The following is a 15,649-nucleotide window of genomic DNA, read 5'->3' as shown; positions in this document are numbered from 1 at the left end:
GCAATGAGTCTGATCTTGACTCCCTCCACGACCATTCTGGAACGCGAACACATTCGGACCGTCTGATTGGTCCTGTGGCAACCCAGGGGAGTCAGAGGTGAAACTCACAATAAAATAAGACAGAGAGAGAGACCGTTTTGCGGTGCTCAAACAAAAGTTGTTCTTTAATAAAGGTTGGGGGGAACGGAGAGGGGTGAAATACAACTGAAAGGCCTCTCCGGTAATGGGTGGGTCACTCTGTGTCCGGCGGGGCGGCTCCTCGGCCTGTGTTAATGAACAAAAGAGAGAGAACGATGAGTCCGGGGTTTCAATACATGCTCTCAACTTGCGCCGGGTGGCCTGCTGCCCGGGAATGGGTCCTCTTCCTTTGGGGCCAAAGAAAAAGAAGAGAGAGAGTCAAACATCACCTAGTATCGTCTTAGGCATCTGATCGAGGTGCTTCTCATTCTCATTCCGGTTCTTCTGAGGACTAGGCGTACCCTCTGCCTTATCTGCCCAAGCCCCGACTGACTGCACCTCTACTTATACCCATTTGGAGTAACAAGGGACAGGTGGGACCAATTCCAGGTGTCAATTGGTTGCAGCACCTGGACTGGGTAATATTGGTGTTGATTCACCAGCCCCAGTCGGTGTCTGTAGAGCTGTCCATGGTGCTGACTCACCTTGGCCTGGCAAGCCCTCTGGAGCTGACCAAGGTCCTGCTCCTTCCTTTGTAGCTCCCTGCTGGCCCCCTTGGTTACCACAGTCCCAGAAACCGATGGGTTGGGCCCGAGCCAGAACACATGTGGGTAAAGCGATGTTTTGAAAATTGGTCATTGGTTTTGATACTCTGGTTAGAGATTATCCAGTCGCTGATGACTTTGTTTTGTACAACACGCCTCGTCACCACAACCGGCTTCTATGATGGCAGATTCAAGCTGAGGTATGTAGCCAACACATAGCATTGGAAGAATTCAGAGTCGTCAGGCAATCTCCACCCCGCCAACCCACCTCACATTAAGCCACCTGGACGTCAACCAAAACATCCACCTCTATCTGTTTACATACCTTTTGTAACATTTATTTTGACCGGATAGTCTGATTGAGATAACATCTCTTTTGCAAGAGAGACCTGTTCAAGAGGGCAGTAGTCAGCAGCGTTGCAAAATTAGTCGCACCAAATATAATGTCTTCGTCCAGTCCAGATGTGGAAATGTGTCCATGGCAGCTTCTTTGAAATAGTCCCCATAGGATTCACTCAATTACACACAATGTTAGCAGCTGGCCATCAAAGACTTGGGTTAGGTATTGCAAGTCAGAGTTATGGTTGAAGATTGCCTGTGGTTTACATGATGGTCTCTGATTTAAGAAACTCCAGCACTGCACTATTACCCCTCTACTATTCATCATTCAAAGTACTGCTGGCAATCAGAACGCACACAGTCTGTCCCCAGCTCTTCCTCTCATCCTCTGTGTCTTCAGTTCACAGGAAGGGTAATTTGATCACTTCCTGTGGGACTGTAGTGACTGTGGCATACCCTGGAGTAGGGGGCGTTCTGATTGGCTGGTGCCATTTTTCTTTGAAGTCACTGAGTTAGACTAGATACATAACTTCCAAGCGCTTAAATCCCATTAGATATGTTAAGAGGGCAAGTCACAGTTCGAGGTCCACGCAGGACAAGACAGTTCGCTATGAGAGTATGAGAGTGAGATTGTAGTGGTTCAGAAGTCTTTCATGTGTTACTGACATCTAGTGTTAGCCTGTGGCAATACACAAACACACTGAAGGGTTGTCCTCTGCTACGAGACAGGATTGTCTTTCATTTATTACGGTTTTACACTCTCTAACATCTAAAATGTGTCCCTTCCCATCTACTCTCTCTCTCTCTCACATTTTCCTCCCGCCCTTCCCCTCCCTCCCTCCCTCCCTCAGGTAAAATCCTGTTCAGGCGGAGTCATGTGCGTGATGTGGCCATGAAGAGGCTACGTTTCATCGATGACTACTGCAGGGTGAGCGAGGAGGCATTACTGTCAAAACACACACACACGCTGTAAACATCCTGTCCCACTTGGGCTCCCCCCTGTCACATGTTATTGGGATTTAGGGGTCAGAGGTTAGGGGTGACAGATGGTAACCTGACACACGTGTCAGCGACACCTCAGGCGTGACGTTAAACACTGGTGTTGTAGGGTACATGTGTTGAGTGGGGGGGGGGTTTCCAGTTTGCACCACAATAAGATGGTGTTGTCGGTTGCACATTTCTGTGCAAATACTTGATACAATACAGTCTTGTCTCTTAACTCATCTTATTGCCGAATTTTAAAAGTATACGTTTTTATTATGTTCAGGGGCAGTTACCAAGCTAGCAAACCTACAATGGCCCATCTGAAGAAATGTTTTTCAAATACTTAGCTAGTCTGAAAACACATTGTCATACTTACAAAAAAGTATTTGATCCCCTGCTGATTTTGTACGTTTGCCCACTGACAAAGAAATGATCAGTCTATAATTTTAATGGTATGTTTATTTGAACAGTGAGAGACAGAATAACAACAACAAAAAATCCAGAAAAACACATGTCAAAAATGTTAGAAATTCATTTGTATTTTAATGAGGGAAATAAGTATTTGACCCCCCTGCAAAACATGACTTAGTACTTGGTGACAAAACCCTTATTGGCAATCACAGAGGTCAGACGTTTCTTGTAGTTGGCCACCAGGTTTGCACACATCTCAGGAGGGATTTTGTCCCACTCCTCTTTGCAGATCTTCTCCAAGTCATTAAGGTTTCTAGGCTGACGTTTGGCAACTCGAACCTTCAGCTCCCTCCACAGATTTTCTATGGGATTAAGGTCTGGAGACTGGCTAGGCCACTCCAGGACCTTAATGTGCTTCTTCTTGAGCCACCCCTTTGTTGCCTTGGCCGTGTGTTTTGGGTCATTGTCATGCTGGAATACCCATCCACGACCCATTTTCAATGCCCTGGCTGAGGGAAGGAGGTTCTCACCCAAGATTTGACGGTACATGGCCCCGTCCATCATCCCTTTGATACGGTGAAGTTGTCCTGTCCCCTTAGCAGAAAAACACCCCCAAAGCATGTTCAAATACTTGTTTCCCTTACTGTATTGGTCTCTAAGGCTTTGGTTTATTCTGGTCATGAAGTTTTAGAAAGAGATTTGACCTAGTTTTGTTTAGTTTAGAACACACAAGAACAGTGTGTCCAACAGAAGATAGACTTTAAAAAGCTACCCACTCTTTCAAAAGCCAGATAAAGGCTAAGCCCTTGGTTGAGTATTTAATTTTAATGAAAGTTTTCTAAAACTCCCCCAAAACCTCCACCTTTGGTCATTCAACAGTCTGACTTTAAAAAAGCTCTTATCGTTTCCCCTTTGTTTAGCTTCTCTCTCTCTCTCTCTCTCTCTCTCTCTCTCTCTCTCTCTCTCTCGCTCTCGCTCTCGCTCTCGCTCTAAAAGGTGAACAGGAATTTTACACTCACATAAGTTCCAAAATAATAAAGACATTTCAAATGTCATATTGTCTCTATGTACAGTACAGTGTTGTAACGATGGGAAAATAGTTAAAGTAAAAGTTTGTTCTTCACCCTTTCCTTTTGGCAACAGGTCAAAAGGTCATCTTGCTGCTGTGATTGCACAGATAGATATGGGAGTTTATCTAAATTGGATTTGTTTTCAAATTCTTTGTGGGTCTGTGTAATCTGAGGGAAATACGTGTCCCTAATATGGTCATATATTTTGCGGTTAGGAGGTTAGTAAGTGCAGCTCAGTTTCCACCTCATTTTGTGGGCAGTGTGCACATAGCCTGTCTTCTCTTTTTTTACCCTTTTTTCTCCCCAATTTCATGGTATCCAATTGGTAGTTACAGTCTTGTCTCATCGCTACAACTCTCGTACGGACTCGGGAGAGGCGAAGCCCAACCAAGCCGCACTACTTCTTGACACAATGCCTGCTTAACCAGGAAGCCACCTGCACCAATGTGTCGGAGAAAACACCGTACACCTGGTGACCGTGTCAGTGTGCACTGTTCCCGGCCCGCCACAGGAGTTGCAAGGAGATCCCTGCCGGCAAAACCCTCCCCTAAAGCAGACAACACTGGGCCAATTGTGCGCCGCCCCATGGGTCTCCCATTCGCGGCCGGCTGCGACAGAGCCTGGACTTGAACCCAGAATCTCTAGTGGCACAGCTAGCACTGCGATGCAGTGCCTTAGACTACTGCGCGACTCGGGAGGCCCTTAGCCTGTCTTCTCTTGAGAGCCAGGTCTGCCTACGGCAACCTTTCTCAATAGCGAGGCTTCTCTCTCTCTGCCCCGTCTCTCCCCCTCTGTCTCACTCTCTCTCTGCCCCCATCTCTCCCTCTCTCTCTCCCTCTCTCTCTACCCCCCATCTCCTCCTCTCTCTCTCCCTCTCACTGCCCCCCCACCCCTCTCTCTCTCTCTCGCTACCGCTCCCTCTCTCTCAATTCAATTTCAATTTAAGTGCTTTATTGGCATGGGAAACATATTTACATTGCCAAAGCAAGTGAAATAGATAATAAACAAAAGTGAAATAAACAATAAAAAAATTAACAAAAGTTATTTCTCTCCCTCTCTCTGTCTGTCTCTGTCTCTCTCTCTCACACTCTCTCTCACTTACTCCCTCTCTCTCTCTCTTTCTCTCTCTCTCTCTCTCACTTACTCTTTCTCTCTCTCTCACTTACTCCCTCTCTCTCTCTTTCTCTCTCTCTCTCTCTCACTTACTCTTTCTCTCTCTCTCACTTACTCCCTCCCACTCTCTCTCTCCCTTTCTCTCTTTCTCGCTCTCCGTCCTCTCACTCTTTCTCCCCCCACCTCCCTCTTTCACACACCTTGGTATTGAAGGCCATGGATGTAAAAAACATGGGGGCCGGACCGTCACACACACAATAAAGCTGCTCCAGCACTCCTGAAGTAGGGAAGGTGTCCAGTTTTCTGCCTTGAAACACAGATAAAAGGGTGGACTTTATTGTCCACGGCCGCATCTTATAATCAGTGAAATCCAACATTTTGAAAGACTTTCTCTCAACTTTGATGATAAGTTTTGATAACCTCCAAATACTCATGCCCAGTGTTTATATAAATGCTCAAACACAACTTAAAGATGCGGTCAGTCATGTCAGAAGCTACCTAAAACAGCAGCACATTCCAGTAAAGCTATGTCACATTTTGAAATTAACTTTCCTTGCTTTGTTTAGTAGCACTATCATGAATCTAGGAAATACGTTTTGTCTGTCAGAGTGCAGTATTTATTTAATTTCATAGCACAAACATTTGTTAGCATGTTTCTCACACTGGCTTTAGCCACGGAGGGAGCAGGCTTGCCCCGGCAAGTGCAGGGAGGTTGCCTAGAAACAAATGCCTCGGAGGGAGTCAACGTCTGCATAGCATGACAAATTCCCATGATTTGTGAATCTGTTCGGACCGAAAAGCTAGTGCGACAGCTAAAATGGCTTTGAAAAAAAAACAAGATTTCAGCTAATAGGGAGAAGTATCTAACAAAATAACTACATTATTGCAATCATTAATCATTTGTGGACAAAATTCTTGCTTACTCAACTTTTAAAGGTTTAAAAAAAGAAAATAGCTCATAATCTTTTTACTTAATATGTCTTAAAATATTTTTATGTTTGGAGATGTTTCCTGTATTTCCTGTTTGTTGTCACAAGACAAACAACAGAAGGATAGTGATTACACAGAAGGCCCTCTCAAAGGATGGTGAGAGGCTGGAGCCAAACCATCTGTATCACTAGCTGTCTTTTAATATAATATACACTTCCTCAATAACACATGACTAGAAAATGATCATATGAGTACGGACGGGTATTTGCTCTTATTGTGAACAATGGAATATTAATTCATTTGAAGTTGTGCACTGTCCCTGTGAAATAAATTCCATGAATATGATATGGATATTGTTCAACATCAATCTCAAATATAGTACAATATGTCCACGATGTCTACCTTGTCATTGGTTCCTATTGATCTGTTCCTATAGTAGTGTGACTTAGCATGACCATTACAAATGGATGTCCATCCTCAGTGGAATAGGCTGACATATGATCTTCCATTGAATTGGAGCCAAACTGTGTGCTAAGGATTATACTGTTATGTATTGTAAAGGTAGAACGTAAAATGGATGTTGGAATGCATCCCCCATAGTTCATCATTCCAAGAGTTGCTTTGTGTGGTGCATCGTTGTACGGTATCTTACACCGGATGTTCACCCTCTCTCTCTCTCTCTCTCCCTCCCTCCTTCCCCTAATCCTTCCCTCCCTCTCTTCCCCCCCTCTCTCACTCCCTCCCTCTCCCTCTCTCTTTCTCTCTCAGGCTCTGGTCCGTCTCCCTCCTCAGTTGTCTCAGAGTGAGGAGGTGCTGCGCTTCTTTGAGACCAAAGCTGATGACCTCAACCCCCCAGTAGAGTGAGTATCTCACACACACACACACACACACACACACACACACACACACACACACACACACACACACACACACACACAGTTCAGTTCAATTCAAGGGGCTTTATTGGCATGGGAAAGCAAGTGAAATGGATAAACGAAAGTAAAATACACTATAAAAAGTGAACAGTAAATATGTTATTGCGAAAAAAATTCATGTTTATCTCCATTTATCAAACTATAATTACATTTTTTGCTGAAGAACTCAGGAGCCAATGAGCGCATGATCTCTCTATCTCTCTCTCTCTCTCTCTCTCTAACTCTCTCTCTAACAATGTGTGTCCTCACCAAACTGAGTCAATATTTCGCCCTGTCTCTTTTTCAAAACTTTCCCATCCTGCTGTGCGGTGTGTTTCTCTGAGAGACTCAGAGAGGCTGAGGACTCATTGTTTACAGTGTGGGTCCTTTTGAACAGAGGAAGTGGAGGCCAGGCTTTGATGCCACCAGCAGGAGGGTAGAGGGTTCACACACTGATCCATGGACAGAGTTTGTACGGCTTGTAGGGCGGCCATGTTCCAAACACTAAAAGGGAACTATGGGGGTGTATACTGAGAAGTAGAGCTACTAATGTGCTGTCTATGTGGTAGATAGTTGGCTGTCTATGGGGGGGTTGTGTGTCTGTGTGTGTGTGTTTGTGTGTGTGTGTGCCTGGTACTGTGTCGCTCAACGCCTTCCTACTTCTACACCTTTCCCATGAACTGTTGGTTGTATACCGTAATTTCCGGACTATTGAGCGCACCTGAATATAAGCCGCACCCACTGAATTTGTTTTTTTTTTTTATTTTGAACATAAATAAGCCGCAGGTGCCTACCGGTACATTGAAACAAATTAACTTTACACAGGCTTTAACGAAACACGGCTTGTAACAAAAATAAATAGGCTTTAACAAAAATAAATAGGCTTTAACGAAACACGGCTTGTAAAAAAAAAATTTGCAGTAAGCTTTAGTTGTCTTTTTGCGCTGAGTCAATTCCTCACGCTGCTGTTTCCAATGTCTTACCATCGACTCATTAAGACCAAGCTCCCGTGCAGCAGCTCTATTTCCTTTTCCAACAGCCAGATCAATCGCCTTCAACTTGAAAGCTGCATCATATGCATTTCTCCGTGTCTTTGCCATGATGAGGGTGACAAAATGACTACCGTAATCAGAATGATGGGAAGTTTGAGAGCGCTCGATTTAATCTAAACAGTAAACAAAAAAGTTGTTTGACCTTAACCCGTTCGGCAATTTCATTGGTCTAATGAAAGCTTCATGCCGGCAAAAAACTGAGCACGTCACAGAATGTGTTTTTTTGGAGAAAAAAAAATTGAAAGCGGGAAAAATCCATATATTAGCCACGTCATTGTTTAAGCCGCGAGGTTCAAAGCGTGGGAAAAAAGTTGCGGCTTATAGTCCGGAAATTACGGTAGTTAAAGTACTCAAGGCATGATTAACAATGTATAAAAAAAATGCCTTTGAACGGGGTATGGTAGTAGGTGCCAGGCGCACCGGTTTGTGTCAAGAACTGCAACGCTGCTGGGTTTTTCATGCTTAACCGTTTCTATTCTGTATCAAGAATGGTCCACCACCCAAAAGACATCCAGCCATCTTGACACAACTGTGGGAAGCATTGGAGTCAACATGGGCCAGCATCCCTGTGGAATGTTTTCAGCACCTTGTAGGGTCCGTTCCCTGACGAATTGAGGCTGTTCTGGGGGAAAAAGGGGGGGGGGTCACGTACACTCACTGTACGTGACCATGTTCCAAAGTACCCTCTTTAGAACGTTTTGGTGTGTTCCCTAGTCAGCTCTTTTTCCAAGCTACGAAAAGTTCTAGCAAGCTTCTACACATTTGGGAAAAGGGAGAGAGAAGGTAGGAGTTGGTGTGTGTGTGTGTGTGTGTGTGTGTGTGTGTGTGTGTGTGTGTGTGTGTGGATGTGTGTGTGTGTGTGTGTGTGTGTGTGTGTGTGTGTGTGTGTGTGTGTGTGTGTGTGTGTGTGTGTGTGTTGGGAGGATGACAAGTTTCATACTTCTTGGAGATGTTCCTTTCCCCTCTGGGTACTTTTTAATTAGGGGAACGAAAACTGTGCTCTCCAAATTCACATTCGAAAGCTCCAAATCAGTTGTAATAGACTGGTAACACACACACGCACGCAGGCAAACACACACACACACCTGAGGCGCAGACTCCCTAGTTAGATGCTGACAGTTTTTCTCATCCATGTTTCAATTACTCCTCTCATTATTTTATTCCCTTCCTCGCTTCTCTGCCTCTCCTCTGCCTTGCTTCTCTGCCTCTCCTCTGCCTCGCTTCTCTGCCTCTCCACTGTCTCGCTTCGCTGCCTCTCCTCTGCCTCTCTTCTGCCTTGCTTCTCTGCCTCACTTCTCTGCCTCTCCTCTGCCTCGCTTCTCTGCCTCTCCTCTGCCTTGCTTCTCTGCCTCTCCTCTGCCTCACTTCTCTGCCTCTCCTCCGACTCGCTTCTCTGCCTCTCCTCTGCCTCGCTTCTCTGCCTCTCCTCTGACTCGCTTCTCTGCCTCTCCTCTGCCTCGCTTCTCTGCCTCTCCACTGTCTCGCTTCGCTGCCTCTCCTCTGCCTCGCTTCTCTGCCTCTCCACTGTCTCGCTTCGCTGCCTCTCCTCTGCCTCTCTTCTGCCTTGCTTCTCTGCCTCACTTCTCTGCCTCTCCTCTGCCTCGCTTCTCTGCCTCTCCTCTGCCTTGCTTCTCTGCCTCTCCTCTGCCTCACTTCTCTGCCTCTCCTCTGACTCGCTTCTCTGCCTCTCCTCTGCCTCGCTTCTCTGCCTCTCCTCTGCCTCGCTTCTCTGCCAGTGTCATGCGGTTGTTTAAATCCTTGCTTCTTTCACTGGAGTGAAGAAAGGATGTGAGGGGAAAAGAGATAGAGAGAGAGAAGAGGAGAAGACAGCAGATATAGTGACCTCTGTCTTACGGTGATTTCCTGCTGAGGCTTAATAGAGTCTCTTTCCCTTCCTCCTCCCTCTTCCCTCCTCTTTTCTCTCGTTCTGTCCATCCCCAGCTCATAAAATCAAGTGTGCTTTAATTGACATGACAGCTCAAGGTTAGAAACACTTTTGCCAAAGTGGTTAGGATTCGATCAACAGCCTCCCTCTCTCCTTCTCCCTCTCTTTCTCCCTTCTCCCCTCCCTCATTCCTCCCCTCCCTAGCTGTATCGCTCACAGTCTTCCTATAGCTCTATTCATCGCTCTTTCCATCTTTTTCTCACTTCATTATCTCTCTCTCTCTCTCACTCTCTTGCTCTCTCTCTCGCGCTCTCTCTCTCTCGCACTCTCTCTCTCTCACTATGCTACCTCCCTCCTGCTTTGTATTCTCTATGACATGAGTGGTGTAGCCTATTTTGGTATGTAAAGACAACACATTAATCATGTAGTCCAGAGACTAGTCGGAGAAGATGAAGTCACATATCTCCATCAATAATACACACATACACCCTATATCCTCAGTGCTCTCTCTCTCTCTCTCTCTCTCTCTCTCTCTCTCTCTCTCTCTCTCTCTCTCCCTCTCTCTCTCTCTCTCCCCCTCTCTCTCTTTCTCTCTCTCTCTCTCTCTCTCTCTCTCTCTCTCTCTCTCCCTCTTTCGCTCTCTCTCTCTCTTTCTCTCTCTCGCACATGCACACGCACGCACACACACGCACACGAACACACACACACACACACACACACACACACACACACACACACACACACACACACACACACACCCCATCTCATTACATTGCATTGCTCTTGGCCAGTCCTCATCTCTAAAGCCTGGCTAAGATTGTGACTCCATTATAGCATCAATATGTATGATAATGGACATGGAAAGTGGGGTAGACTAAATGGACATGCTAAGCTTGTTCCTGTCTATTGTAACAATGGAAAGTAATGGTGGAGGTGCATTTTATCCATCTCTCATGTACTATTTTAGCACTCACACATTTCATAGTGGTGGTGCATTGCATCCAGAAAGGCTGCATCCTAAATGGCACACTATTCCTTATCGCCTCTGCAGGAAATGTGTGCACTATATAGGGGATAGGGTGCCATTTGAGATGCAGGCATTGACTATTCTAGCAGTTACACATCACGATTCAGAAGTAGATTTCTGTCTGGGGGGAAATTGGATGGGCTTTCATCTTGGTTCCTTCCCTTCACATCCGCTAAATGGAAACGAATTAGAGGACATTTAGCAGTGAGATTGGCCATTGATTTACTACCATGATTGGTGTGTGTGTGGTAGGGAGGAGGGGGCAGTGTGTGTGTGTGTGTGTGTGTGTGTGTGTGTGTGTGTGTGTGTGTGTGTGTGTGTGTGTGTGTGTGTGTGTGTGTGTGTGTGTGTGTGTGTGTGTGTGTGTGTGACTATACTCCAGAGTAATCTGCAGGAGGAAAACTAATTTGAAAGACATTAATCATGGAATTATAGGAGGCAGTTTGACCTGTTCCAAACAGGTGTGTGTGTGTGTGTGTGTTGAATAGGAATTAAGTAGGAAGTCAGGGAACCACGACAAAATTTAGTTTTTTAGAGTTGCAATTTCCCGAATATAACTCTTCAGATATTTTATTATCTTATCGATTACAGTCTTCTATTATTACCTCATCAGTCTCATTCCTGAACGTCGCAAACCCTTGGATATCTGTACGAACCCTAGCATCATAATTCATGAATCAGCGAAATACAAATTGGCTTAATTATTTATTTACTAACTTACTAATCATTCACATAATTACATAAACGCACACACAATATAGGTCATACATTGGTTGCTAACATGATACCAAGAAAAAGCCCCTAGTGGACGAAACCGATATGATGGCTTGGTAGACAAAGGAAAGGGGTGGGGACAGATAAGAAATAGCGGGAGAACAGAATGGACCCACTACATACATACAATACGTTCATAGTAAAGATGGATATTTAGCACCCTAACAACCGCTCATTTGGATTTTAGAAATGCAATTTACGAGTGTATGACTTTGTCGTCCCTCTCTGTGACTGCCGGTCCGTCTGTTGGATAGATTGTCAACAGAAAGTCTCTGGTTTGTCCACCAGAGATCAAAGCCTTCCGTAGTTGAGGGTTTTTATAATGGATACGTCAGAGTACCATTTGGAAATACTCTTAGAGCGGATGTGTTTACCAGACTAAAGTATTTGAACAGCTGCAGCCTGGTCTTTAGTTTGTAGATTTCTTCACCATTTCAGCTTGGGGATGATCTCCATGTTCTCTGGTCTTGTCCTTTTGTAGAGTTGTAGTTTAAACCATTTTGCAACATCCGGCTCACGCCTTAGTCTGCTTGGTCTATAGAGTGATAGCCATTCCAACGTGGGGACCTCATCCCTGTGTTCTCTTGGCTATATTTAAATTGCCAACCATTTCAACATGTAGCAACAGCGCCATGTTTTCTGATCTCAATGGTTGATTATTCAGGTCACAGCTAGAACCACTTCACACACCGGCAGCAACCCAGCATGTTTTGGTCTAATGTACATTTTGTCGGAAGTGGTTTTTATACTGGAGTAGAAAAGGGGGCGTTCCATGACGCCGATGTAAATGTCTGTGCTCACGAGGTGTGGTCACTGGCTAGTTAAAACTTTATATGAAAAACTATTCTGTCACGACTTCCACCGAAGTCGGCTCCTCTCCTTGTTTGGGCGTCGTTCGGCGATCGACGTCACCGACTTTCTAGCCATCGCCGCTCCATTTCCCATATTTCCATTTGTTTTGTCTTGTTCCATACACACCTGGTTTTCATTCCATAATCACACTGCATGTATTTAGTCCTCTGTTCCCCTCCATGTCTTTGTGTGTAATTGTTTCTTGTTATGTGGGTATTGTCAGGCGCTATACTTTTGTTAAGTTCCGTGTTTTTGGCACGCTTATGTTGTTATGTGCTGTAATTTTTTTGACCGGAATTAAAGTGTGCCAATTTACTACATTCTGATCTCCTGCTCCTGACTTCGCCTCCGTACACACCCTTGACAGAATTACACACCCGAACCATGGAGTGAGCAGGAGCAGGGACCCCGGTTAGAGGAGTCGAGGAGCGCGTCCAGGAACATTCTGCTATGTTACATCATCTTGGTGCCATGATGGATTGCGTTGTCCAGACTATGGACCGCTGGGCGAGACAGGAAGTCTCCCCAGTGCCTCGACCAGCGCAACCGGGGTTACCTCTACCCGTCCTGTCCGGAGCCAGTCCCAGTGGGATGCATCTCTCCCTTCCCAGGGAGTATGATGGGACTGCAGCACAGTGCCAGGGATTCCTGTTACAACTGGACCTCTACCTGGCCACTGTGCACCCAGCTCCCTCGGAAAGGGAGAAAGTGTCTGCCCTCGTTTCATGCCTCTCGGGGAGAGCTCTGGAGTGGACAAACGCCGTGTGGGGAGAAGGAGACGTGGCGTTGGACCACTTCTGGGAGTTCACCTGTCGCTTCCGGGCCATCTTTGACCATCCGCCCGAAGGTAGAGCGGTGGGGTAACGGCTCTTTCATTTGAGGCAGGGGACGAGGAGCACCCAGGAATTCGCCCTGGAATTCTGGACCTTGGCCGCCGGAGCAGGCTGGAACAACAGGGCCCTCATCGACCACTATCGGTGCAGCCTGCGCAAGGAGATCCGACGTGAGCTGGCCTGCAGGGATGCCACCATCTCCTTCGACCAACTAGTGGATTTGTCCATCCGGTTGGATAACCTGCTGGTCAACCGCGGACGTCCAGAGGGGGCTCTGTCGGAGCCATCTTCCAGCACCCCCGCCCATGGAGTTGGGAGGGGCTGCGCGTAGGGAGACTGGAGGAGGAGCCATCACGTGCACCATCTGTGGCCACAGAGGGCACACTGCTGGTCGGTGCCATGTCGGTTCCTCGGAGAGTCGAGGCAACAGGCAGGGCACTCTGGCGTCACCCCAAGTGAGTCTGCATCACACTCATCCAGAGTCCTCTGTTGACCACCTGTTTGTACCTGTTTGTTTCCCTGATTTTCCCCCGCATTCCCAGCATAAGGCGCTCGTCGATTCAGGCGCAGCTGGGAATTTTATCGACAGAGCGTTAGCCATTTGTTTAGGGATCCCCATTATTCCTGTAGTTAGACCTTTCCCGGTTCACGCTCTGGATAGTCGACCATTAAGGTCCGGGCTAATCAGGGAAGCCACCATCTTCCTGGGCATGGTGATGCAGGGGGTCATGAGGAGAGAATCAGTCTCTTCCTCATTGACTCTCCAGCATTTCCCGTGGTACTAGGCCTTCCCTGGTTAGCTCATCATAACCCCACTATCTCCTGGCAACAGAGGGCTCTCACTGGGTGGTTGCGAGAGTGCTCAGGGAGGTGTGTAGGGGTTTCCGTTGGTGCTACCACGGTGGAAAGTCCAGACCAGGTCTCCACCGTGCGCATCCCCCCAGAATATGCCGATTTGGCATTACCACCTCATCGACGGGGGAATTGTGTGATAAATCTCCTGGCAGAAGCTGCGCTTCCCAGGAGTCACATGTATCCCCTGTCACAAGCGGAGACAGGGGCTATGGAGACATATGTCTCTGAATCCCTGCGTCAGGGGTACATTCGGTCCTCCACTTCATCCGCCTCCTCGAGTTTCTTTTTTGTGAAGAAGAAGGATGGAAGTCTACGCCCGTGCATTGACTATAGAGGTCTTAATCAAATCACGGTGAGGTACAGTTACCCGTTACCTCTTATCGCCATGGCGATTGAGTCAATGCATGGGGCGCGCTTCTTCACGAAACTGGATCTCAGGAGTGTGTATAACCTGGTGCGTATCCGGGAGGGAGACATGTGGAAGACAGCGTTTAGTACCACCTCAGGGCATTTTGAGTACCTCGTCATGCCATACGGGTTGATGAATGCTCCATCAGTTTTCCAATCCTTTGTAGACAAGATTTTCAGGGACCTGCATGGGCAGGTGTAGTGGTGTATATCGATGACATTCTGATATACTCCGCTACACGCGCAGAGCATGTGTCCTTTGTACGCAAGGTACTTGGACGACTGTTGGAGCAAGACTTGTACTCAAGGCCGAGAAATGCCTGTTCTTTCAGCAGGTCATCTCCTTCCTAGGGTATCGCATTTCCACATCAGGGGTGGAGATGGAGAGTGACCGCATTGCAGCCTTGCGTAATTGGCCGACTCCCACCACGGTAAAGGAGGTGCAGCGATTTTTAGGGTTTGCCAATTACTAACGGAGATTTATCCGGGGTTTTGGCCAGGTGGCTGCTCCCATTACCTCACTGCTGAAGGGGGGTCCCGTACGGTTGCAGTGGTCGGCTGAGGTGGACAGGGCTTTTGGGCACCTAAGAGCTCTGTTTACTTCGGCTCCCGTGCTGGCCCATCCGGATCCCACTTTGGCGTTCATAGTGGAGGTGGACACGTCCAAGGCTGGGATAGGAGCCGTGCTCTCACGGCGCTCGGGTACGCCACCAAAACTCCGCCCCTGTGCTTTCTTCTCGAAGAAGCTCAGCCCAGCGGAGCGTAACTATGATGTGGGGGACCGGGAGCTGTTGGCTGTGGTTAAAGCGTTGAAGGCGTGGAGAGATTGGCTTGAGGGGACTAAACACCCTTTTCTCATTTGGACTGACCACCGCAACCTGGAGTACATCCGGGCAGCGAGGAGACTGAATCCTCATCAGGCAAGGTGGACCATGTTCTTCACCCGTTTTGTGTTTACCCTGTTCTACAGACCAGGTTCCCAGAATACGAAGGCAGACGCACTGTCCCGGCTGTATGACACAGAGGAGCGGCCCATGGATCAGACTCCCATACTCCCAGCCTCTTGCCTGGTAGTGGCGGTCGTGTGGAAGCTGGACGTGGACATTGAGCAGGCGTTGCGTACAGAGCCTGCTCCCCTCCAGTATCCTGTCGGGCGTATGTACGTTCTGTCTGCTGTCTGTGACCAGTTGATCTATTGGGCCCATACGTCACCCTCCTCTGGTCATCCAGGGATCGGTCGGACGGTGCGCTGTCTGACTGGGAAGTACTGGTGGCCCACCTTGGCTAAGGATGTGAGGGTTTATGTTTCCTCCTGCTCGGTGTGTGCCCAGTGTAAGGCTCCGAGACACCTGCCCAGAGGTAAGCTACACCCCTTACCCATTCCACAACAACCTTGGTCACACCTCTCTGTGGATTTTTTAACCAATCTACCTCTTTCACAGGGAAATACTACGATCCTGGTCATTGTGGATCGTTTCTC

The 15,649-nt window shown here is 47.3% G+C and overlaps 1 protein-coding gene across 5 annotated transcripts in view; it reads left to right on the top strand.

Moving 5' to 3' along the window:
- The window catches only part of LOC115147223 (SH3 and PX domain-containing protein 2A-like), a 130,150-nt gene that overhangs the window by 38,333 nt on the left and 76,168 nt on the right, over positions 1-15,649 (top strand). For 4 of the 5 annotated variants that reach the window (XM_029689334.1, XM_029689332.1, XM_029689331.1 and 1 more), the window contains exons 4-5: positions 1,913-1,989; positions 6,338-6,429. In XM_029689334.1, coding sequence (XP_029545194.1) covers positions 1,913-1,989; positions 6,338-6,429 — 169 coding nt within the window. Of the gene's footprint in view, positions 1-1,912; positions 1,990-6,337; positions 6,430-15,649 lie in introns of those variants that run through there. The other variant, XM_029689333.1, reaches the window with a different exon arrangement.

The sequence above is a fragment of the Salmo trutta genome, chromosome 14 (genome assembly GCF_901001165.1).
Source record: "Salmo trutta chromosome 14, fSalTru1.1, whole genome shotgun sequence".
Classification (NCBI taxonomy): Eukaryota; Metazoa; Chordata; class Actinopteri; order Salmoniformes; family Salmonidae; genus Salmo; species Salmo trutta.
This window is presented reverse-complemented; position numbering and strand designations above follow the sequence as displayed.